This window comes from Squalius cephalus (assembly GCF_949319135.1).
Source record: "Squalius cephalus genome assembly, chromosome: 2".
NCBI classification, from domain to species: Eukaryota; Metazoa; Chordata; class Actinopteri; order Cypriniformes; family Leuciscidae; genus Squalius; species Squalius cephalus.
In genome coordinates this window covers 14,427,352-14,454,155 of record NC_137123.1, presented here as the reverse complement: position 1 = coordinate 14,454,155, position 26,804 = coordinate 14,427,352, and the positions used below count along the sequence as shown (strand labels likewise).

Here is a 26,804-nt window from a genome sequence, read left to right as displayed (position 1 = left end):
TGAGTGAATTGAGAAACTGATGAACACCTGATAAGCAGAATCACTGAAGGACAGAGAAACAAGAACAGAAAAAAGAGAAACACAAAAACTACAATTGACTTCCAGCAACACTGAGTGTGAAACCAGTTTACGATTATTTCTTTCATACATGTACAAAAGTTCTTGTTGAGAATTAACAGAGATATAGTTAATAATAAAGTTTGTTGTAACCATGATGGAGATCAGTATTTGCTTTAGTTGGTCACTTGTCCCTGGACTTCTTACCATTCATCTCTCTCTGGCTGCTGTAACAGTGAGTTTATAAAACACATTTGTTATGGCAAGAAAAAGCCAAGAGGAAGATGATCAGGTGTTTTTGGCTTTTGTGATAATGTCACAATCAGCCTGGACATGTCTGATTCTCTGCACTGTTAGACCTTACCAGGTTTTTATTACAGTAAAATACTGGCAACACTGTTGTCAGTAATTTACTGTTAATTGTGCAGTTCTTTACTGTAAAAATGCACTAAAACTCGAGTTAACTAATTACACTTGCAGAAACCAACTGTCATTTAAATGTATTAACTCAAATTTATAATGCATTAATAACGTGAGCAAAGTATTACTGTGAACTTATTTTATTTGAAACCACAACAAAACTTTTGTAAATAAAGAGATTTCCACTGGACCAGCAATTACACAGTCACCGCCTGTTAAATAAAGCAACATGCAGCAAATCATCAATGTTTGTAGATCTTCTCCTGGACTGAAGCACAGGCTCTACTCTTCTGCACAATGGTGACCCAAAAAATACATTTTACAGTAAACTACTGGCAACAGTGTTGCCAGTATATACCTGTTTTATAACTTACAGTTTGTTACTGTTAAAATACATTTTGTGGGTGTGTCTTTTTATCTTACACTGTTAACCCTTTCAACCCCACAGGGAAATCCACACTACAAAGAGTAAAAGTAACATTGAGACAGTGTTGCAGTGAGATAATTAAGGGAATATGTAAGTGATTGTTGAGCATTAGTGATGAACACCTGCTGTTAGAACAGAAAATAGAGAAACACAAGAACTACAACTGACTTCCAGCCATTACACATTATTACACTTATTATTAACCAGTATGACTTTATTTCATACATCTACAGAATTAAGATGTTTAATTGAAAATGTTTGGTTTGAAGTTACCATTATAGAGATCAGTGCTTGCTTTAGTTGGGATGCTGATGCTATAACGTTAGTGTTTCTTTTGCTGCTTGAGCTGTGTTTTTGCAAGTCACACTTGTGCACACACACAGTTTATGAATGATTGCGGTTATAATGATTATGATGACAAAATCATCATATTGCCTGTTAATTCACTAAGGAATTCATTCTCAATCAAAAGTGTTACATTACCACCACTGTGAAACCACAACAATAAATTACAATGATTCATTTTTTTAACACATCATGCATAACCAGAGAAACAGAGCTACACTGTCTTGTAGAAACACAGAGATATCACAATTTAGCACATGAATCTCAACAACGGTGGCAATATATATTTTTTTATTCATGCAGCAGTGCATGCTGGGAGTTTTATATGATCCTGGAACCCAGCATGCATTGCGACATGAAACTTTTGATTGTCACCATTGTTGAGATTCATGTGCTGATTGTTGATGTCTGTGTGTGTCTGAGCCAAGCAAGAGTTTTTAATGCACTATATGATTATGATATTCTTCAGAAGACCTGATTACAGAAGTATTGATTTTATGTTGTAGATTTACAGATATATGCTAAATATGAAATACCCATAAATTCAAAGAATAAATACAGAAAAGATCACACTGTTAGACCTTACCGGGTTTTTTTACAGTAAAATACTGGCAACACTGTTGCCAGTAATTTACTGTTAATTGTACAGTTCTTTACTGTAGTCTAGTTTGTTTCTGTAAAAATGCACTAAATTCTAATTCAAATGAACTAATTACACTTGCAGAAACCGACTGCCTTAAATTGACCAACTGTCATTTAAATGTATTAACTAAAATTTATAATGCATTAATAATGTGAGCAAAGTAAAACTGTGAACTTCTTTCATTTAAGACCACTAAAAAACTATTGCACATAAAGAGATTTCCACTGGACCAGCAACTACACAGTCACCGCCTGTTAAATAAAGCAACATGCAGCAAATCATCAATGTTTGTAGATCTTCTCCTGGACTGAAGCACAGGCTCCACTCTTCTGCACAATGGTGACCCAAAAAAATAATTTTACAGTAAACTACTGGCAACAGTGTTGCCAGTATAAACCTGTTTTATAACTTACAGTTTATTACTGTTAAAATACATTTTGTGAGTGTGTCTTTTTATCTTACACTGTTAACCCTTTCAACCCCACAGGAAATCCACACTACAATGAGTAAAAAGTAACATTGAGACAGTGTTGCAGTGAGATAATTAAGGGAATGTGTAAGTGATTGTTGAGCATTAGTGATGAACACCTGCTGTTAGAACAGAAAATAGAGAAACACAAGACCTACAACTGACTTCCAGCCATTACACATTATTACACTTATTATTAACCAGTATGACTTTATTTCATACATCTACAGAATTAAGATGTTTAATTGAAAATGTTTGGTTTGAAGTTACCATTATAGAGATCAGTGCTTGCTTTAGTTGGGATGCTGATGCTAAAACATTAGTTTTTCTTTTGCTGCTTGAGCTGTGTTTTTGCAAGTCACACTTGTGCACACACACAGTTTATGAATGATTGTGGTTGTAATGCTTATGATGACAAAATCATCATATTGCCTGTTCATTCACTAAGGAATTAATTCTTATTCATTCATAGTTTTACAATTAAAAGTGTTACATTAGCACTACTGTGAAACCACAGCAACAAATTACTATGACTCTTTTTTTTAACACATCATGCATAAACCAAAAAAAAACAGAGCTACACTATGTTTTAGAAACACAGAGATATCACAATTTAGCACATGAATCTCAACAATGGTGGCAATATTTCTTTTTTTTTATTATTCATGCAGCAGTGCATGCTGGGAGTTTTATATTATCCTGGAACCCAGCATGCATTGCGACATGAAACTTTTCACCATTGTTGAGATTCATACGCTGATTGTTGATGTCTGTGTGTGTCTGAGTCAAGCAGGAGTATAATAAAATTGAATGCACTATATGATTGTTATTTTTCAGAAGACCTGATAACAGAAATATTGATTTCATTTTGTAGATACACAGATTTATGCTAAATATGACATACCCATAATTTCAATGAACATATACAGGAATAATCTGAAAATCAGACATGTCCAGGATGATTGTGACAACATCACAAAAGAATAAAAACACCTGATCATCTTCCTCTTGACTTTTTCTTGCCATAACAAATGTGTTTTATAAACTCACTGTTACAGCAGTCAGAGAGAGATGAAAGGTAAGAAGTCAAGGGACAAGTGAATACAGTAAAGCAAATACTGATCTCCATCATGGTGACAACAAACTTTATTATTAACTAAATCTTTGTTAATTCTCAACAAGAACTTTTGTACATGTATGAAAGAAATAATCGTAAACTGGTTTGTAAACTGGTTTCACACTCAGTGTTGCTGGAAGTCAGTTGTAGTTTTTGTGTTTCTCTTTTTTCTGTTCTTGTTTGTCTCTCTCCTTCAGTGATTCTGCTTATCAGGTGTTCATCAGTTTCTCAATTCACTCACTTCCTTTATTCACTCTGTCAAGGGGACTTTATTAGTGAACTAATGTAGGGAATAGTGAATGAGGGTATAGGGTGTGATTGTGAAAACAGCCTCTAAGTGTCGACTTTGAGCACTGTTGATTTACAGTATATTCCTGTAGGCTATTTTTGTTTTCTACGGTATATTACTGTTTTAATGGAAAATGGTATGATACTGTCTGAATTACGCCTTTTTTACAGCAAGGGTTAACAGTGTATATCATGATTTGATTTAAGTGTACTGACCTTTTTATTAACTCATCGAACATTCGAGAAATTCCATTAAATTACGCTTTATACTAGCCTGGCTAACGTCAGACCACTTTCTCTTTGAGACGTGGTCTGGGAACCACATGTGCATTTTCTCGTATTTGAGGCGTGGTTTACGAATGCCCAGAGCCGTTTATTGGGCGCTACAAATGTCTATCAAATGCGCCTGTACGTAGCTCATAGCCAATCGTTTCAATTATACCAGATTACGTATGTAGAGCGACAGAAATTCAACAAAGAAGAAGACGATGGGTCAGAGATTTATGTGTACACCAGAGTCCTGCACGGGTCCGATTTTGTAAATCCGCACCCGCCTACCCTGCTTAAAACCGCACCCAACCCGTTTTCCGTCAACAGCACTAATTAAAATCTGCACCCGACTAGGGCTGTGCGATATCGTGAGATTGTTATGCGCATCTCGTCAGTAAAGCCGGTTCCTTGATTAGTAGTAAATCACCATCACCTGCTTTCAGATGGAGCGGCATTTACTACAAAGAGCCGTAATTAACTGACAAGCTGAGCCATATCGCATTAATATCGCGGACGTATCGCCAGCGATACTTAATGCGATATGGCTCAGCTTGTCACCCACATAGCAACATTGTGTCGGCCCAGATCCGGCCCACATCTGGCACACATGGAAAGATGATCTGGCCCACATGCAGCGTGGAATTACGGCACTTGGGTGGGCCACTCCTGTTTGCCAGATCTGGGCCACAAGCAGGCCATAGCAATGCCACATCTCAGCCAAGAGCAAAGAAATAAACCAGAACTGGAGGATTAAACAACTCCACAAACAGCATTACCAGCTTCACTTATTACCAACCAGACTGACTTTATTTCTGTCAGACGTCTACAAAAGTTTTTATTGAGAATTAACAGAGGTTTAACTATAATGTGTTTCATTTAAAGTCACCATAACAGTGATTAGTGTTTCCATTAGTTGGGCTCTTAACTCTTATTATATCTTTTGTCTTCTTTGGCCGCTGTGACAGTGTGTTTGTCAAACACATTTGCAGCAGCAAAGAAAGCTAAAGTGAAGTGAGATCAGGTGATGATGGTTACCTGTTGATGGTTTTATAATCATCATGAAATTACCTGTTTCACTGAGATAATTTGAATCTAAAAATTGTGTTGTACCATTAATATATTCTCATCACAAACCCTGTGTTACTGCAGCATGAGGTCCAGCAATATTATAACAATCAGTTAGAAGACTTTAACAAACATGAGCATGAATCATTACTGTTCGATGACACACACAGACATCAATAATCAACGTATGAATCTCAACAATGGTGACAATCAAAAGTACCTTGCTGCAATGCATGCTGGGTACCATCATTGTACAAAACTCCCAGCATGCATTGCAACATGAATAAATTATGCAGCTAAATTGTCCTATTAATTTGTTTAATTCTAAATATGTGCTTTTATTTTTGCTGTTGTTTTTGTTTTGGCATTTAGTAGCTTTTCAGTGATGTTCTGAATTAATCTAAAAAAAAAAATATATTGTCACCCTTGTTGAGATTCATGTGCTGATTTTTGATATCTAAGTGTGTCACCATGGATTTTTTTTTGTGCTCATGTTTGTTAAAGTCTTCTAACTGATTGTTATAATATTGCTGGACCTCGTGCTGCAGTAACACAGGGTTTGTGATGAGAATATATTAATGGTACAACACAATTGTGAGATTCAAATTATCTCAGTGAAACAGGTTATTTCATGATGATTATAAAACCATCAACAGGTAACCATCATCACCTGATCTCATTTCACTTTAGCTTTCTTTGCTGCTGCAAATGTGTTTGACAAACACACTGTCACAGCAGCCAAAGAAGACAAAAGATATAATAAGAGTTAAGAGCCCAACTAATGGAAACACTATTCACTGTAATGGTGACTTTAAATGAAACACATTATAGTTAAACCTCTGTTAATTCTCAATAAAAACTTTTGTAGACGTCTGACAGAAATAAAGTCAGTCTGGTTGGTAATAAGTGAAGCTGGTAATGCTATTTGTGGAGTTGTTTAATCCTCCAGTTCTGGTTTATTTCTTTGCTCTTGGCTGAGATGTGGCATTGCTATGGCCTGCTTGTGGCCCAGATCTGGCAAACAGGAGTGGCCCACCCAAGTGCCGTAATTCCATGCTGCATGTGGGCCAGATCATCTTTTCACGTGTGCCAGATGTGGGCCGGATCTGGGCCGAAACAATGTTGCTATGTGGGCAGTTAATTACGGCTCTTTCACAGCAAAAACTCCAGTGTTAAATTAACACTCCTGGGAGTGTATGAGTCCACACTCAAGAGTGTTTAAGTTAATGAGATAATTAAGTGATTAATTTAGTGATGATTGAACATTATTGAAGACACCTGATGTTAACAAGCAGAATCACTGAAGGAGAAAATCACAAATTGTAAGTTACCATTAAGGTGATGGGTGTTTGCTTTAGTTAGGCTCTAGACCATTATACGTGTACTTTAGATTTTATTTGGCTGCTGTATCTGAGTTATAACTGACAGATAAACAAAGAAAAAAAAGTGATCTGATGGTGTGGTTATATTATGACAATCATCATTTTAACTTGATCACTGAACTCATTAAAATCCTTCTTTCTGACTTCGATTTATGTTGTTGGTTAGTGAATCTGCATAAATGCCCAGCATTTTTGATATAATATAAAGGATTTCTTAAAAGTTGCTTAAAAAAAAAAATCATTCTTTTAGGCACACACAGATGTCAAGATTCAGTCTATGCATCTCAACAATGGTGAGGAGCAGAATATTCAATTAGGAAAAGTAAATTACATAGACAATTCAGATCATAATTTATTCATACCGCAATGCATGATGGGAGCCATTAATGAGTTGTGATTGGTGGCAGCCACTGCAACATGCTTTATTATTGTCACCATTGTTGAGATTCACAGGCTGATTATTGATGTCTGTGTTTTAAATGAATTTATCTGAATGTCTTTTGATCAGAACAATGTTTATTAAATATTTAGAATTATAAGTAAACTACTGAATCATAGGCTGTAGAATCACTAAACTGCAGCTAACAAGTTAAACCAAACTATCTCAATAAGTTTCCTATTTCAGATCACAGCATGATTATGTCAAAACATAACCAACACTATAAGATAGATAACATTTTACTTTGTTCATTTAACTGTTATAAATCAATAACAGCAGACAAACAACAGTAAATATTAAAGTAAACATATAATGGTCTAGAGCCCAACTAAAGCAAACACCCATCACCTTAATGGTAACTTACAATTTGTGATTTTCTTCTTCAGTGATTCTGCTTGTTAACATCAGGTGTCTTCAATAATGCTCAATCATCACTAAATTAATCACTTAATTATCTCCTCAGCCCTAAATGCCGCTTCATCTGAAAGCAGGTGATAGCGATTTACTACTAATCAAGGAACCGGCTTTACTGACGAGATGCGCATAACAATCTCACGATATATATCGCACAGCCCTACACCCGACCCACTTAAAATAGAAGCGACACCCGACCCGAACCCGAAATAAAATCAGTTTAGACTATCACATTATAGACACACTTACAAAAATGTTTATTGCCAGGTCATACAGAAGTTATTACAGGACAATTAACACAAGGACAACTTCAGCCGAAGCTGTCAAAAGGCCGGTACATGAAGAACATGGCTAACGTTACCACAAAACTGAGTAACGTTAGCCTTATCACATTTTACCAATGGAACAGACGCGGCTACAACACTATATGCCACGCAATTTCGTCTAGCCTACATCTGACCATTTTGGGTTCAAACACGCCCTGCACACCACGCATACTTAACAGTGTTAAATTAGAAAAATACCGTTCGATAGAACTGCTTTCTTACCACAGTTTCTGCGTGTTTCCTCGGGGATGAAGTTCCACATTTGCGGCTATCCAACACGAACATGTTTGCAGCAAAGCCTTTCACAATATTTTCTTCAGATAACTCCAAATTTCTCCCACACACTGACTTTATTTTTGATGACGTATTGTCGACAACTTTACAATCTCCACTAGCTATTCTTTTTCTTCAACTCCTCAGCATCCATCTCGACGACTGCAAGCAGATCGCGCGCGCGGTTATGAAGAATTTTTTAAAAGTGAAAGTAGCCTTGGTAACGTTATAGATCCTGGGAGGGCGTGGCGCGTGGGCACAAATAAACTGATTGATTTTAAATTATTTTATCAACTTGAAATACAGGCATATTTTTGTACATGTGTTCCTAAAAATATGCATATTTTTACGTCTCATGTTAGATCCATAGATATAAACAAACTGCTTCGGTGTGTCGCATAGATGTCGTCATCGTCTTGCTGCTCCCTCCCCGTTCTGTGATTGGTTCCCTAACTGAGGCGAAAATCTGGTCCATGCCAGACTGCCTAGCAGCGTGAATAAAATCGCGCTGCGCACAAGGCAGCATGGGGAAACCCAGGCTAGCGTTATACAGTAAATTCAGTTTTTATTACTGAATTATCACGTGAATGTGTGAAACACAGGGCTAGGGGAAAGTGTAGAGGTCAGGGGTAGAAATGGGACTGGGTCAAAACCTCTGAAGATCTCAGCAGAGGAGGATTAAACAACTCCACAAACACCAGCTTCACTATTACTAACCAGACTGACTTTATTTCTGTCAGACGTCTACAGAAGTTCTTATTGAGCATTAACACAGGTTTAGATGTTGAAGATTTATTAAAAGTAATAGTTTTTTGAAGTCACAGTTATGGTGATCAGTGTGTCCTTTAGTTGGTCAGTTTGACTCTTGGCTCTTTATGTCAGTTTGTAACAGTGTTTATCAAAACATAATTTGTTGCAAAAGAAAACAAGAAACAAAGATGATCAGGTGATTTAAATTTCATCATAAAAAGTAATGAATCACTAATCTCATCACGGACCTAAAGTGGTTATTTGTTTTTAATAGATTATTTTCACCAACAATCAGTGGCGCCGCTGGACTTAGGCTTACTGAGACTTTTGCTCCACCAAACATGTGCTTAGCACTGGCGCAGCCCACCAAGGATTTCCTAATGATTTTTAATGTTTTTTACTCTCAGGGTCACTTTCATTAAAAGAAAATAAGTCATTAAAAACTTTTAAAAAAGAGGTTAATAAATGTTGTAAATGTTCCTACAATGGTTTTAATGGTGGAGGAGTCAATTGCACACACAGGTACAGCGTGCACATTGTATTGATTGTATTGGAGAGCAATTAAATATGAAGAAAAAGACTTTTGACACATCTCGGAATAGTTCAGAAGATAACAGACAAACTGTCCTCTTGTAATCTGCTATTGGTGAGTAGCTACCCACATAGCAACATTGTGTCGGCCCAGATCCGGCCCACATCTGGCACACATGGAAAGATGATCTGGCCCACATGCAGCGTGGAATTACGGCACTTGGGTGGGCCACTCCTGTTTGCCAGATCTGGGCCACAAGCAGGCCATAGCAATGCCACATCTCAGCCAAGAGCAAAGAAATAAACCAGAACTGGAGGATTAAACAACTCCACAAACAGCATTACCAGCTTCACTTATTACCAACCAGACTGACTTTATTTCTGTCAGACGTCTACAAAAGTTTTTATTGAGAATTAACAGAGGTTTAACTATAATGTGTTTCATTTAAAGTCACCATTACAGTGAATAGTGTTTCCATTAGTTGGGCTCTTAACTCTTATTATATCTTTTGTCTTCTTTGGCCGCTGTGACAGTGTGTTTGTCAAACACATTTGCAGCAGCAAAGAAAGCTAAAGTGAAGTGAGATCAGGTGATGATGGTTACCTGTTGATGGTTTTATAATCATCATGAAATTACCTGTTTCACTGAGATAATTTGAATCTAAAAATTGTGTTGTACCATTAATATATTCTCATCACAAACCCTGTGTTACTGCAGCATGAGGTCCAGCAATATTATAACAATCAGTTAGAAGACTTTAACAAACATGAGCATGAATCATTACTGTTCGATGACACACACAGACATCAATAATCAACGTATGAATCTCAACAATGGTGACAATCAAAAGTACCTTGCTGCAATGCATGCTGGGTACCATCATTGTACAAAACTCCCAGCATGCATTGCAACATGAATAAATTATGCAGCTAAATTGTCCTATTAATTTGTTTAATTCTAAATATGTGCTTTTATTTTTGCTGTTGTTTTTGTTTTGGCATTTAGTAGCTTTTCAGTGATGTTCTGAATTAATCTAAAAAAAAATATATATTGTCACCCTTGTTGAGATTCATGTGCTGATTTTTGATATCTAAGTGTGTCACCATGGATTTTTTTTTGTGCTCATGTTTGTTAAAGTCTTCTAACTGATTGTTATAATATTGCTGGACCTCGTGCTGCAGTAACACAGGGTTTGTGATGAGAATATATTAATGGTACAACACAATTGTGAGATTCAAATTATCTCAGTGAAACAGGTTATTTCATGATGATTATAAAACCATCAACAGGTAACCATCATCACCTGATCTCATTTCACTTTAGCTTTCTTTGCTGCTGCAAATGTGTTTGACAAACACACTGTCACAGCGGCCAAAGAAGACAAAAGATATAATAAGAGTTAAGAGCCCAACTAATGGAAACACTATTCACTGTAATGGTGACTTTAAATGAAACACATTATAGTTAAACCTCTGTTAATTCTCAATAAAAACTTTTGTAGACGTCTGACAGAAATAAAGTCAGTCTGGTTGGTAATAAGTGAAGCTGGTAATGCTATTTGTGGAGTTGTTTAATCCTCCAGTTCTGGTTTATTTCTTTGCTCTTGGCTGAGATGTGGCATTGCTATGGCCTGCTTGTGGCCCAGATCTGGCAAACAGGAGTGGCCCACCCAAGTGCCGTAATTCCATGCTGCATGTGGGCCAGATCATCTTTTCACGTGTGCCAGATGTGGGCCGGATCTGGGCCGAAACAATGTTGCTATGTGGGTATACCCTCATCTTTTTGAAGATTCACTCACGTTATAAACGTCAAATAACATAGATTTTAATATAAATTCTTGCACTTTGTTCACCCAAGCTAGCCTGGAGATGAAAAAAATAAATAAATAAAGAGAAAAGGTTGTTTTAGATCTAAACATATAAATGAATGCATTAAACAAGAGTCTTTGGCTGTTTTTGCATCTCTTCTTCTTTTTCAGTTTCTCGCTCTATGTCTTAAAACGCTTTGTCAAGTTAAAAGTTCAACTTTTGAAAACACGTCTCGACACCCGCGCTCTTTTCCATAAAGTGCATTCCTTAATTTACACTGTAAAAATAAAATCTTTAAAAAAGCGGTCAAATGACTATCAGCAATGGCTGCCATACAAAAACTTTTATTATTGTAAAATATTCTAATTTAAATCAATTACATGCATGATTTACAGTCAAAGTTACTGTTACTGTTACATAAAGCAACATGCAGCAAAACTTCAATGTTTCTCTGCTCATCCTGAACTGAAGCTCAGAAATCTAAAGTTAATGATTTAAGGGTCAAGAGCCCAACTAAAGCAAACACTGATCACCATAACGGTGTCTTAAAAAATAGATTTTCTCCTTCAGTGATTCTGCTTGTTAACATCAGGTGTCTTCAATAATTCTCAATCATCACTCAATTAATCACTTAATTATCTCATTAACTTTAACACTCTTGAGTCTGGAGCCAAATAAACTCCGATGAGAGTTAATTTAACACTGGAGTTTTTGCTGTGTGAAACTGGATTTTTTGTTTTGGTTGAATGTAAAAATATTAATTTTAGGATAATTGAACTTAAAGGTAGGGTAGGTAGGAATTGTCTAAAAAACTTATTTTCCAAATTTGTTTAAACTTTATTTATATAACAATACATAATTAAAATGTAAGTACTCTGAAAAAGAAAGTATAAAAATCAAATGTCTGTAGACCTCTCACGACTGCTCGATAGCGAATAAAAAAATATATATTTTAAACTTTACCAATATCAAGATGCTATCTTGATAGTGAGTACTAAAATAAATCTTATTTGTTTATATTCATAATGATAAAGTTAGATTTTTTTGGGTGCATCATTGAATCAGGTCACTAGTAATTTCATCATCAAATCATAACCAGGGCTGCATTTCCAAAAGCATCTTAAGCCTAACTTGATCGCAGACCAACTGCAACAAATGGTCTGTACGATCAAATTAGGCTTGCAATGTTTTCAGGAAACACAGCCCAAATCATAGTTACTCTTGCCACAACACATATACTTTATAAACACAGAGTTGGAGCAGCCAGAGAAAAACTAATGTTAAATAATAAAGTGTCAAGAGCCCAACTAAAGCAAACACTGACCACCATAATGGTGACATGAAACGAAACATTCCATAAAACATTACCATCTAAACTTCTGTTAAATCTAAATAAGACCGTGTGTAGATGTATGACAGAAATAAAGTCAAACTGGTAAAATAATAAGTGCAATAATGGCTCGAAGTCAGTAGTTCTTGTGTTTCTCTTTTTTCTGTTCTTGTTTCTCTTTCCTTCAGTGAGTCTGCTTGTTATCATCAGGTGTCACCACTAATGGCCAATCATCACTTAATTAATCACTTAATTATCTCATTAACTTCAACACTGCTTCAGTGTTAATTTTAACACTCAGTATAGTGGGACCATATGAGCTCTGAGCAGTGTTGATTTAACACTGGGGTTTTTGCTGTGTACCCTACCTTTAATTAACTTAATTGTTTTGGACAAAATTAAGACTGTTAACCTTATTCAACTAAATGACATTGGATTAACCTTATGTAATTAACTTAAATTAATTGAAATAAATAATGTTACATAAATCTTAAAAAAAAGTTATGTGGAACCTGTTGACATAAAAAAGTTAATTAAAGCCAACATAGCATTTTTTTAAGCCTAAGTTGATCATAGAGACCATTGTGTCCTTTGTTCTACAATCAACTTATGCTTACGATGATTTTGGGAAATGCAGCCCTGATCTGTAGCCTACATACATTAGAAAGCATTCAGAAAATAAGCCAATAGAGACTCAGTGTGTAACATTACCAGGTGAGATGGTCACTGGTGTGACAGTTGTAGGGCTGGTGTTAATGCTGCCAGTGTCTGAAAGTTTGGATGAATAGTGATTAATGAACAGAGACACAAATATCATGAGTGTGTAGAAAGAGCTCATGTGAATATAATTACCTGCACAGTATGCTGAACAGTAGGAACCAGCCGGACTGACCAGCTCATAGACATAATAATTGCCTGGACAGGCTTTGACTTTAATGGGAAAAGACCCGATATAGCAGCAGTAACTGTAAGCGTTACCGCAGACATCTCGAGTGACGACTCCATCTGTTACTGTTGGGTGTCCACCACGTATCCACAGTGAGATAGCAGTGCCACAGCTGTACTGAGCAACACATGTGTCTGGGATATGAGCGCTCAGGCCGTTAATGAAGAGACGATACCAGCCGCTCCAGGAGACAGACGTGTCACACATGTAGGAGGAGACATATGTATTACTGATGGATCTCCATGGATTGTCCAGCACAGTGTAGTTGTAGCAGGGGTCTGCAGAGAGATAAACTTATGAAAACACCAATATGTAGTCAGTCTAAATATAAATATGTTCATGAAAACACATTATATATACAGTCTTATACATATATTATATATTATAAATTAAACTAAAGTTAACGCTGATGGTGATCAATGGTGACATCAAACGAAACAATCATTCATCAACATCTAAACCTCTGTTAATTCTCAATAATTTGTAATAAGTGAAGCTGGTAATGCTGTTTGAGTTGTTTAATCCTCCTCTGCTGAGATCTTCACAGATTTAATGTCTTCTTTTCTCTTCAGTTGATTTCATTTAAAGTTGTTACTCAAGAGTTGTAGTTTGTGTTCTTATTACTCTTTCTTTCAGTGCTTGTTCACAGCAGGGGTATGAACGATTGAAAGAATGTTTCAGGAACAACATATTAACATTCAAATAACATTTTGAACATTTGATAAATGTATAAATGGACATTTTTCACATTCCCAAATCCAACACTGAATATTTGGAGAACGTTCTTGTAACTGAACTCTGTTTGCTGGGAAGCTTTGTGGTTTATTATAAAATAAACATGTATTTAAATAACGCTGACACACAAGCAAGACATACAATAATGACCCTGAGAAATCACTGTATGGATTAACAAATTAATTGGAGAGAACAATATGTTGCTACTGTATTTTCTACAGTAAAGTACTGGCAACAACAGCTGGCGTTTTTATTTAATTAAAGTGATGCAGTAAATATTTTATTCTTCTGACACACACACACACACACACACACACACACACACACACACACACACACACACACATATCTATCCAATGACACAGAGCGGCGTTTCCTAAAAGCATTGTAAGTCTAAGTTGATCATAGAGATCAATTGTGTCAGTTGTTCTACGATCAACTTAGTCTTACGATGATTTTGGGAAATGCAGCCCTGATCTGTAGCCTACATACATTAGAAAACACTCAGAAAATAAGACAATACACAGCAAAATCCCCAGTGTTAAATTAACACTCTCAGAGTTTATATGAGTCCACACTCAGGGTGTTATAAGTAACACTGAAGCAGTGTTAAAGTTAATGAGATAATTAAGTGATTAATTGTGTGATGATTGAGCATTATTGAAGACACCTGATGTTAACAAGCAGAATCACTGAAGGAAAAAAAACGTAATTGGTATGTTACCATTATGGTGATCACTGTGTGCTTTAGTTGGGCTCTTGACCCTTAAATCATTGACTTTAGATTTTGTTTGGCTGCTGTACATGAGTTATAACAGCCAGAATGAAGATAAAAGGTGATCTGATGGTGTTGGTTGTGTTTTAACATAATCATTATTTCACAACCAATTAACCTGAATCACTGAACTCATATAGAACCCAATTTATGAGTTAAATTTACTTTAGTAATTATAGCAGCACTGTCCTTGAAAAGGATACTACTTTTACCTTTTACAATGTAATCCAAATAATCTCTTAAAACTTGTTCACATACAAAATAACGTTATATTGTTTGTAGACACAGACATCAATAATCAGCCTGTGAATCTCAACAATGGTGACAATTATAAAGCATGTTGCAGTGCATTTTGGTTTCCACCAATCAAAACTCATTCATGGCTCCCATCATGCATTGCTGCATGAATAAATAATGATCTTATGTTCAGAGTTGATCTGTTTGTCACCATTGTTGAGATTCATATGCAAATTCTTGATGTCTGTGTGTTCCTGCACAAAATACTTTTAAGAAGTTTTTTTTGTAATTGATTTGATCATTTGGATTTCATTGACGAGGCTAAAAATGGCATGCCCTACAAGGACAGTGCTGCTATAATCCATAAGGTAAACTTAACTCAGAAATTATGCTCTCAATGAGCTCAGTGATTCAGGCCAGCTAATGATTATGTTAAAACACAACCAACACCTTCAGATCACCTTTTCTCTTTGTTCATCTGGATGTTATAACTGAATTACAGCAGCCAAGCAAAATCTAAAGTTAAAAAAGTAAGGGTCAAGAGCCCAACTAAACTAAACACCAATCACCATAATGGTGACCATTTTACAAATTAATTTTCTCCTTCAGTGATTATTCTTGTTAACATCAGATGTCTTCAATAATGGTCAATCATCACACAATTAATCACGTAATTATCTCATTAACTTTAACACTGCTTCAGTGTTACTTATAACACTCTGAGTGTGGACTCATATAAACTCTGAGCAGTGTTAATTTAACACTGGGGATTTTGCTGTGTAGAGACACAGTGTGTAACATTACCAGGTGAGATGGTCACTGGTGTGACAGTTGTAGAGCTGGTGTTAATACTGCCAGTGTCTGAAAGTTTGGATGAATAGTGATTAATGAACAGAGACACAAATATCATGAATGTGTAGAAAGAGCTCATGTGAATAGAATTACCTGCACAGTATGCTGAACAGTAGGAACCAGCCGGACTGACCAGCTCATAAACATAATAATTGTCTGGACAGGCTTTGACTCTAATGGGATAAGACCCGTAATAGCAGCAGTAACTGCCATAGTTACCGCAGACATCTCGAGTGACGACTCCATCTGTTACTGTTGGGTGTCCACCACGCATCCACAGTGGGATATAAGTGCCACATCTGTACACAGCAACACACGTGTCTGAGATATGAGCACTCATGTTGTTAATGAAGAGACGATACCAGCCGCTCCAGGAGACAGACGTTTCACATATGGAGTTATATCCATTATTGACGGATCTCCATGTATCGTTCAGCACAGTGTAGTTGTAGCAGGGGTCTGCAGAGAGATAAACTTATGAAAATATATTAAGAAATTAACAAGTTTCTGAAAAACATGTTTTATTACAAAATGTAACCAAAAGTGCAGCTTTAGACATTACTTTTTCTTCTTTTTTGCTAATTCGGAATGATTCATTTCGATCCACAATATTTTTTCAAATGCATTTATAGATTTATTATTTAAACATCAATGCGTCTTAAATAAAAAGACAATCTTTTAAATTGGAAGTAAACACGTTACACACCAGTGTAATCATGTACATATTATTATTAATAGTATTTTTTACGATTTTATTTCCAGTTTATTGGTCTAAAAATTACCATTTCAAAATGACCATTGCCAGGTTTTCAGCGGGAATCCATAAACTAATATTAAAGTAACAATCTGACATTCAGTTTCCTCAATATTTCATATGCAAATAATGAAAATAAAAAAGACAGTATTTTACAGAAAATAAGTGAGTTTCTGCGCAGCGTGTGAAGTGTTTTATTCCAGTAGTGTCCTCAGCAACACTGTATCAGTGGTTTGATCGGGTCTGACTCTAGACTAGCACTATTGAGAGAGAGACAGAGATCTGTCGTTCACTCAGTGACAGTCAGTGTTTGAACTGAGAAGAGATCAGACACGAGGTGAACAGAAAAGTGTCCACTAAAGCTCAGGATGGACTTTACCAAACAAATATTTATTGGTAAATAAAGTAAAGGAAGTAAGTTTCAAAATCTTACACAGATACTACCCAGTAAATAATTTTCTTGTCAAATTTAAAAAAGATATTGATCTGAATTGTTCTTTTTGCAATACATTGCCTGAAACTTTGTTTCATCTGTTTTGGCATTGCGCTCATGTTAACAAATTTTGGAAAGATTTGTCTAGATTTATAATTGACAACATTGACCCCTCTTTTTCTTTATGTTTAGAAAATGTTATATTTGGTTTTAATAATAGTCCCTCAAATAAAAGGAAAGAGTACTATATTATAAATTTAATTTTAATTTTTGCTAAATTCCATATACATAAATGTAAGTACAGTAAAACCAAACCTTTGTTTTTGGTTCTTGAAAAAGAAATGCAATTGTATACCAAAACTATCTTTCATTCCCACAATAAGAAAGCAATTAAAACTATTTTGGTTTGTGAATCCTTTAATATTTTTATGTAATGTTTAGCCTCCCCCCCCTGGCTGTATGTTTCTTTGTTTTGTTTATTTGCTTATTTTTGTTTTCTCCATTTTGTATATATTGCAATTCTGACTGTACATTGACATTGTTTTGTTTGAAGTGCAATAAAAAAAAAAAAAAATTAAAGCTGCAAGCAGCATTTATCGGGGTTCAAGCATTTAAGGTGTTTAAGGCATTTAAGCACATAAGCATTTAAGACATTAAGTTTTATTTAGAAAGCTTTTAACCACTGAAATAAACAATACTGCTATGTTAGTTTTTAGCTCAGCTTTTTATGTACTGGTTTATAAATTATAGCTGGATAAACTGAAATGTTACAAATGTACTTATACTCTACATTGGTTTAAATGTTAACTGTCTCATGGGACAACATTTATTTATATTGGAAATTATTCAGATGTGAAACAATTGCAATGTGGTTGTTTAAGACCAATAAACTTTCTCTTGTTTTAAAGTGTGTGGACAGTCATGTATGCAGATGATAAAACATTACATTTACCAGCGACATCAATTAAGTAGTTGTCTACTACTTTGGATGAGGAAAACGTTTTTCCACAACACTGTGTAGCATGTAGTGTGCAACGTGACTTGACGTGCTACACCCAGTTATAGTATTCGTAGGGCCTAATTAAATCAGAAGCAAGGAACATCTACTGGGGAGGAAATGGTGCAACAGGTGAGCAAATAGTTAACAATTTTGTTCTGATTGAAAGAGAAAATTATATTTATAAGTGAAAAGGTTCTCTTCGTAGTTTGTTTCAGAAAGATGAGATGACAAATAAGAACAATAGATAGTTAGTAGGGCTGGGCGATTTAAATCGCGATATTGTTATGCGCATCTCGTCAGTAAAGCCGGTTCCTTGATTAGTAGTAAATCACCATCACCTGCTTTCAGATGAAGCGGCATTTAGGGCTGAGGAAATAATTAAGTGATTAATTTAGTGATGATTGAGCATTATTGAAGACACCTGATGATAACAAGCAGAATCACTGAAGGAGCAAATCACAAATTGTAAGTTACCATTAAGGTGATGGGTGTTTGCTTTAGTTGGGCTCTAGACCATTATATGATTACTTTAATATTTACTGTTGTTCGTCTGCTGGTAATGATTTATAACAGTTAAATGAACAAAGTAAAATGTTATCTTATAGTGTTGGCTACGTTTTGACATAAGCATGCTGTGATCTGAAAAAGGAAACATATTGAGATAGTTTGGCTTAACTTGTTAGCAGCAGTTTTGTGATTCTTCAGCCTATGATTATCAGTACTTTACTTATAATTCAAATTTAATAAACATTGTTCTGATCAAAAAGACATTTAGATAAATTAATTTAAAACACAGACATCAATAATCAGCCTGTGAATCTCAACAATGGTGACAATAATAAAGCATGTTGCAGTGGCTGCCACCAATCACAACTCATTAATGGCTCCCATCATGCATTGCGGTATGAATAAATTATGATCTGAATTGTCTATGTAATTTACTTTTCCTCATTGAATATTCTGCTCCTCACCATTGTTGAGATGCATAGACTGAATCTTGACATCTGTGTGTGCCTAAAAGAATGATTTTTTTTTTTTAAACATCTTTTAAGAAATCCTTTAAATTACAGCAAAAAATTCTGGCCATTTATTCAGATTCACAGTTATGCTGTAACCAACAACATAAATCGAAGTCAGAAAGAAGGATTTTAAAGAGTTCAGTGTTCAAGTTCAAATGACGATTGTCATAATATAACCAACACCATCAGATCACTTTTTATTCTTTGTTCAACTGGCAGTTTTAACTCAGTTACAACAGCCAAACAAAATCTAAAGTACACATAAAAGGGGCAGAGCCCAACTAAAGCAACTACCCATCACAATAATGGTAACTTACAATTTGCGATTTTCTCCTTCAGCGATTCTACTTGTTAACATCAGGTGTCTTCAATAATGCTCAATCATCACTAAATTAATCACTTAGTTATCTCATTAAATTAAACACTCTTGAGTGTGGACTCATACACTCCCAGGAGTGTTAATTTAACACTGGATGTTTCGCTGTGTACAAAGAGCCGTAGTTAACTGACAAGCTGAGCCATATCGCATTAAATATCGCTGGCGTCCGCGATATTGATGTGATTTGGCTCAGCTTGTCAGTTAACTACGGCTCTTTGTAGTAAATGCCGCTCCATCTGAAAGCAGGTGATGGTGATTTACTACTAATCAAGGAACCGGCTTTACTGATGAGATGCGCATAACAATATCGCGATTTAAATCGCCCAGCCCTAATAGTTAGTAATGAAAAGACATCACTGACTCATTTGTTTTAGGATGAATGGTTCAACAGCCTAAGCTGTTCGAGAAGCTTCGAGAAGTTCTGCAGTTTTAATAAAATTTGTGAAGAAAAACCCAAAACCAACTGCGTCTGTTTCTTTCACCTTGACCCAAATAACTTAAAATAAAAAATTATACATTCTTTTAGGGTTGTCTTGCAATATTGCAGTATCGCGCAACTGACAAGCCAACCGCAGAGGAATGCAAGTAACCGCAGCAACTGCGATATTCGCATGTTTACGTTTTTCTTATTTTTTTCTTTTTTCCCTGCTTGTTTTGAACTTCGTGTGTATTGAATCTTAAATAAGTTAATAATGATAACAAGAATGTTTATCATGGTGATTTGTAACAGACTTGAAACAGACAGTTCTTGAATCAGACAGTGAATGAGAGAGATCGACTGAGCGAGTGCGATTATCTGCATCTGTCTTTGAGGTCAAGCCATATTCATTAAAAAGGTTGCAGTGTCCAAGGAAAGCAAAATATTGTATCGCCCTTTTAACGTTTAAGGGTATTTACCATCAGAGGTGGGTAGTAATGAAGTAAATTTACTTCATTACATTTACTTGAGTATTTTTTGGGTAAAATTTTAGTTTTAAGAGTAGATTTAAATGTGGGTACTTTTACTTCGAGTACATTTCTATTGTAAAAAAACTGTACTTTTTAGGGCTGAATGATTAATTGCATTTGCGATAATAATATCGCGATGTGATAAAAGGCGATTTTTTAACCGCAAAGCAGCGAGCAAGAAAAGCAGTCTGCACTGCGGATAAAGCATCAACTTGGCACACTACGCATATAGACCTGGCATAGGCTACAGGAAAGAACAGTTTATGCTTATTTTATGTGATATTGTGTTATAGATTCTCTCCAACGATTCTCTATCTATTCAGATCATTTCAGAATCGAGTCTGAGCTTAGTTTTAAACACAGATACGTGATGATGCTGCGTGTGCTTTATAAACAACCACATTCTGCTTGCTTATAATTCCTCTGTCTGACACACACACACACACACAAAGAAGGGCGTAGATTTGGTTTGAACATTGGGGAGGTTGAAGTTTGGGTATGCATATTTTTCATGTGATCATGGTAGAAATATTGGGGGGAGGGGGGGGGGGGTTGTAATGCATAGATTTAAATATTGGGGGGGGGGGGTTATCTCCCCCCAACCCCCCCACAAACTACGCCCCTGCACACACACACACACACACACACACAACACCACTCAAACCTTCCAAAAAATAATCATTCATAAAGTTCGGAAAAGTTGAAGCGAATTACAAGGATATTCGCGGACTGCATTGCACAAGATGCGCTATGATACGCGTGCTTTGCTTGATGTTACTCTTGTAGTGTGCGGTGTCGCTTGCCGGTATTTTCCTTACAAATGCTCTACGAAGACATCATGTGTCTTTTGGAATGCAGTTGGCCTATATATTAAAAATATGAAAATCAAAGACAGAAGCTGCTTTTAATTTTAAATACTCACGCGCTTTGCGAAGAGTGCTTGAGCATATGCGGCTGTGAGCGACTCCGTCTAACGTGGTTAAATGTATTTGCATCTCAAAATGCTTTTATGACAAAGTAGTCGGGTCACTGTTCTTTTCACACTGCATGACTATCTAGGCCAGGATTCAGTCGCTGCTGTGTTCAAACTGCACGATGGATCGGCGACAGAAGGTTTCACACTGCATGACTTTACAATAGGAAGAATCGCCGACAGCTCTGTCTGGCACGCAAACTACGTTTCACAATCAAAGACACGCGAGATGTGACAAGGAAACAACGTGAGATCACGCGTGCAAGACCGGAGCTCTCGCAAGACTGAAATTGTTATTAAAAAGGATAGCCTGCAAGAATATTGAGATCCAACTTGTCTGTGCGCTGATTTGCAGCAAAAAGGAGAAAAAATAAAGAGTTTATGCAGGAGGAAATGGTTAGGAAGACGAGGGGAGCAAGGACTGTGTTCTGCAAAGAGAGTGGGTAAATAAATCATTTTGCAGTGTGCTGCTGTTGCTGCTGGTCAAGCAAATGTTTGTGCTTTGTTTCTGTTTGATATAATTGTAAATATATCTATTAAAATACTGATATTCTGGTCTATAACTCCTCCCCGAACTCCCCGCTGCTCTGTATCTTGCTCTCTCATTGGCTGTCGGTCATCGCCAATGTAGTTTTAAGTCAGAACACTTTTCACACAGCAGATTTTGAATGGCCGACAGGTCCAGATATTCAGAGCCGGACAGTAACTGAGTACATTTACTTGAGAACAGTACTTAAGTACAATTTTGAGGGATCTGTGTACTTTACTCGAGTATCATTTTTAGGGAGTAGGCTACTCATGACTTTACTCAAGTACATTTGAGAGGCAAATATTGTACTCTTTACTCCACTACATTTCTATCCATAACTGTGAGTACCAGTTACTTCTTCTAAAAAAAAAAAAAAAAAAAAAAAAAAAATGGACAAAAGAAACATCTCAAATGTGATTGGATTGTGCAGGCGCCACTGATTGGGACAGCCTATCAGTAATCACCTTAAGCTTTCCGCCAAAGTCAACTCCATGGTCAGATTTAGATAAGAGAAGAAACCATGGACGAAACAATGGATGAAGACGCAGCAGGTCCATCCTGGGAGTGATTTTTTTTTTCCAGGATGGTAGGGGAAGACTCATGAATATTCATTAGGGAAGTCATCCCTGATTGGTCTTAACCCCAGTGACGGGTAGTTTTAGGGGCGGGGTTCTGGAGGTCATAAGACCCCCAGTGACGGGTAGGTTTAGGGGTGGGGTTAGGGGTAGACCAATCAGGGATGACTTCCCTAATGAATATTCATGAGTCTTCCCCTACCATCCTGGGGAAAAAAATATCGCATCCCGGGAATGTGCCAACCCCTGCCCCACGTCGCCAGACTATTTCAATTTTCTGAACAAGTTAATGATAATTTTCGCTTCAAGTGTTTGCTGTGTTTACCAATGTAAGCACTGTGGCAGTAGTAATGCAATATTTAGAAAATGTACTCTTGTACTCTTGATACTCAAGTACTTTTAAAAACAAGTACTTTAGTACTTTTACTTAAGTACTTTTACTTGTACTTGAGTAAAATTTAGCAAGGGGTATCTGTACTTTTACTCAAGTAATGTAGCTGTGTACTCTGTCCGCCTCTGCAGATATTTAGCATGCCAAATATCTCACGGGCGTCGGCGATTCTCTCAGATTGCGTCTTTGCTCATTCAAACTGCGTGATTGTCACTCGCGTGAACGAGCACCGATTTGCCTGTGATTTCGGGCATTTGTCTGAGATTTCTCAAAACCTGTCGGCGAGCCAAAATCGGGGCTAAAATCGGGGCTAAAAAGTTATTTTAACACAGTAATCACAGCAAGTTATTTTAACAGGATAAAATAAGATGTGGTTTGTGTGTTATTTTAACACACAAACCACATCTTATCAAAAGAGATGAAAAAGTTCAGACAGCCTACTCTTAAATTCTGAAAGCACTCTTTGTTTATTGATTGTAATGTTTCTTTGTTATTTGCTATATGTTTTGAAGCTTTATTAGTTAAACTTCTTAACATATAATTGTATTAAAAAAAAATGAATGTGTAAATATCTCATTTTGTTTTGAAGTTTAGATACTTCTATCTATGAGAGCACAAAAATGAGCCATGGGAGACAATGATTGGATTTTTTTTTTTTTTTCAGTTCCAATCATAATTTTGACATTTGGGTGTTATTGTTTAGCTATTGACCTATGTTTTCAAATTTCCTGTGGTGTTTTTGTCACGATCGGACTAATGGTTTCGAAGATAATTGCAAGTTTTTAAAGTGCTAAATGACAATGATACATAAACTATAAGGCGAAACCTGGCATGTTTGGTATCGTTGGACTCAGGAAGGATTCAGGATTTCAAGGGACTAATGGTTGTATGCGTTTATAGCCATTTTCATGACATTTTTCCCTGTTATAGCGCCACCAAGTGGCCAATTGTCGCGATTTTTAATCAAATGACCTAAGATTGAGCTAATGAAAATGTGTCCCGAGTTTAGCAAAAATATCTCTTTCCGTTTACAAGTTATAATTGTTTTAGTAAAAGTGGCTGTGGTGCATTCAAACATTTTGGTTCCCCTTAGTGACCGGGAATTTAAATTAAGATTTTTTTTGGATGATTATTGATAGTCACTGTCCAGAGAATATTTCTGCAGTGGTTTGGTTCCAATCAGGCTAAAAACCTAGGAGTAGTTCGCAAAAGTAGGTTTTTCAAAAAACCTCAATTTACTCGAAATTGGCGCCGAAGGGCGAGCAAATCGGAGATAGCCATTTTGTCCGCCTTGAGCCAAGGATTCCAACGATGTAAGACACTTGAGCCTGGGACAAAGGGTCTAAGAGTTATGAGCAATTTTGAACTTTTGGTTGCTGTAACGCCACCTAAGGGCCAATCGGGGTCATACTCTGATAGGTTGTCCCCAAATTGAGGCCTACCATCTGGCCAGGTTTCAAGACTCTAGGCCTTACGGTTTGGCCTGTGTGTGTGTGTGTGTGTGTGTGTGTGTGTGTGTGTGTGTGTGTGTGTGTGTGTGTGTGTGTGTGTGTGTGTGTGTGTGTGAACTCTCCGCTGTGTGTGTGTGTGTGTGTGTGTGTGCTCTCCGCTGTATGTGTGTGCACTCAAAAAAAAAATTGTGTCTAAACATAAGATTTATGTATTTGAATTGCATGTAAAATTCCCATGCATTTGGATTACATAGTTGTAACATAAACCAATTAATAATCTGAATGTGATTCATATTTTTAAGTCATATATAAATGAAACAGATAAGATTTATGTAATTGTATTAATAAACTGAATGTGATTCATATATGTCAGTCATATGTAAATGAAACGGGTAAGATTTATGTAATAGTACACAGAAAAACGCCCATGTTAAATTAACACTTCTCAGTGTTCATATGTGTGCACACTACAGAGTTAAAGTACCATTGAAGCAGTGTTGAAGTTAATGAGATAATTAAGTGATGATTGAGCATTAATTATGAACACCTGCTGTTAACAAGCAGAATCACTGAAGAACAGAGAAACACAAGAACTACAACTGACTTCAGCCACAGTCTTAGATGAAATCAACTGAAGAGAAAAGAAGACATTAAATCTGTGAAGATCTCAGCAGAGGAGGATCTCTCCGCTGTGTGTGTGTGTGTGTGTGTGTGTGTGTGTGTGTTTACTCTCCACTGTGTGTGTGTACTCTCCACTGTGTGTGTGTGTGTGTGTGTTTACTCTCCACTGTGTGTGTGTACTCTCCACTGTGTGTGTGTGCTCTCCGCTGTGTGTGTGTACTCTCCACTGTGTGTGTGTACTCTCCGCTGTGTGTGTGTGCTCTCCACTGTGTGTGTGTGTGTGTGTGTGTGTGTGTGTTTACTCTCCACTGTGTGTGTGTACTCTCCACTGTGTGTGTGTGCTCTCCGCTGTGTGTGTGTACTCTCCGCTGTGTGTGTGCTCTCCGCTGTGTGTGTGTGTGTTTACTCTCCACTGTGTGTGTGCTCTCCGCTGTGTGTGTGTGTGTTTACTCTCCGCTGTGTGTGTGTGCTCTCCGCTGTGTGTGTGTGTTTACTCTCCGCTGTGTGTGTGCTCTCCGCTGTGTGTGTGTGTGTTTACTCTCCGCTGTGTGTGTGTGCTCTCCGCTGTGTGTGTGTGTGTGTGTGTGTGTGTGTGTTTACTCTCCACTGTGTGTGTGTACTCTCCACTGTGTGTGTGTGCTCTCCGCTGTGTGTGTGTACTCTCCACTGTGTGTGTGTGCTCTCCGCTGTGTGTGTGTACTCTCCGCTGTGTGTGTGTGCTCTCCGCTGTGTGTGTGTGTGTGTGTGTGTGTGTGTGTGTGTGTTTACTCTCCACTGTGTGTGTGTACTCTCCACTGTGTGTGTGTGTGTGTGTTTACTCTCCACTGTGTGTGTGTACTCTCCACTGTGTGTGTGTACTCTCTACTGTGTGTGTGTGCTCTCCGCTGTGTGTGTGTACTCTCCGCTGTGTGTGTGTACTCTCCACTGTGTGTGTGTGCTCTCCGCTGTGTGTGTGTGCTCTCCGCTGTGTGTGTGTACTCTCTACTGTGTGTGTGTGCTCTCCGCTGTGTGTGTGTACTCTCCACTGTGTGTGTGTGCTCTCCGCTGTGTGTGTGTACTCTCCGCTGTGTGTGTGTGCTCTCCGCTGTGTGTGTGTACTCTCCGCTGTGTGTGTGTGCTCTCCGCTGTGTGTGTGCTCTCCGCTGTGTGTGTGTACTCTCCACTGTGTGTGTGTGCTCTCCGCTGTGTGTGTGTACTCTCCGCTGTGTGTGTGTGCTCTCCGCTGTGTGTGTGTGTGCTCTCCGCTGTGTGTGTGCGCTCTCCGCTGTGTGTGTGTGCTCTCCGCTGTGTGTGTGGGCTCTCCGCTGTGTGTGTGTGCTCTCCGCTGTGTGTGTGTGCTCTCCGCTGTGTGTGTGTGCGCTCTCCGCTGTGTGTGTGTGCTGTGCTCTCCGCTGTGTGTGTGTGTGTGCTGTGCTCTCCGCTGTGTGTGTGTGTGCGCTCTCCGCTGTGTGTGTGTGTGTGTGTGCTCTCCGCTGTGTGTGTGTGTGTGCTCTCCGCTATGTGTGTGTGTACTCTCCACTGTGTGTGTGTACTCTCCACTGTGTGTGTGTGCTCTCCACTGTGTGTGTGTGTGCTCTCCGCTGTGTGTGTGCGCTCTCCGCTGTGTGTGTGGGCTCTCCGCTGTGTGTGTGGGCTCTCCGCTGTGTGTGTGCGCTCTGCGCTGTGTGTGTGGGCTCTCCGCTGTGTGTGTGCGCTCTCCGCTGTGTGTGTGCTCTCCGCTGTGTGTGTGCGCTCTGCGCTGTGTGTGTGCACTCTCCGCTGTGTGTGTGTGTGCTCTCCGCTGTGTGTGTGTGTGCTCTCCGCTGTGTGTGTGTGTGTGTGCTCTCCGCTG

General features: G+C 37.6%; 1 protein-coding gene across 2 annotated transcripts in view; it reads right to left on the bottom strand.

The window, feature by feature from the left end:
• The window catches only part of LOC307152235 (uncharacterized protein), a 295,127-nt gene that overhangs the window by 33,228 nt on the left and 235,095 nt on the right, over window positions 1-26,804 (bottom strand). For both annotated transcript variants that reach the window (XM_079860681.1, XM_079860682.1), the window contains 4 exons: window positions 15,994-16,359; window positions 15,853-15,909; window positions 13,208-13,579; window positions 13,067-13,123 (listed from right to left, as the gene is read on the bottom strand). In XM_079860681.1, coding sequence (XP_079716807.1) covers window positions 13,067-13,123; window positions 13,208-13,579; window positions 15,853-15,909; window positions 15,994-16,359 — 852 coding nt within the window. The remainder of the gene's footprint in view (window positions 1-13,066; window positions 13,124-13,207; window positions 13,580-15,852; window positions 15,910-15,993; window positions 16,360-26,804) is intronic.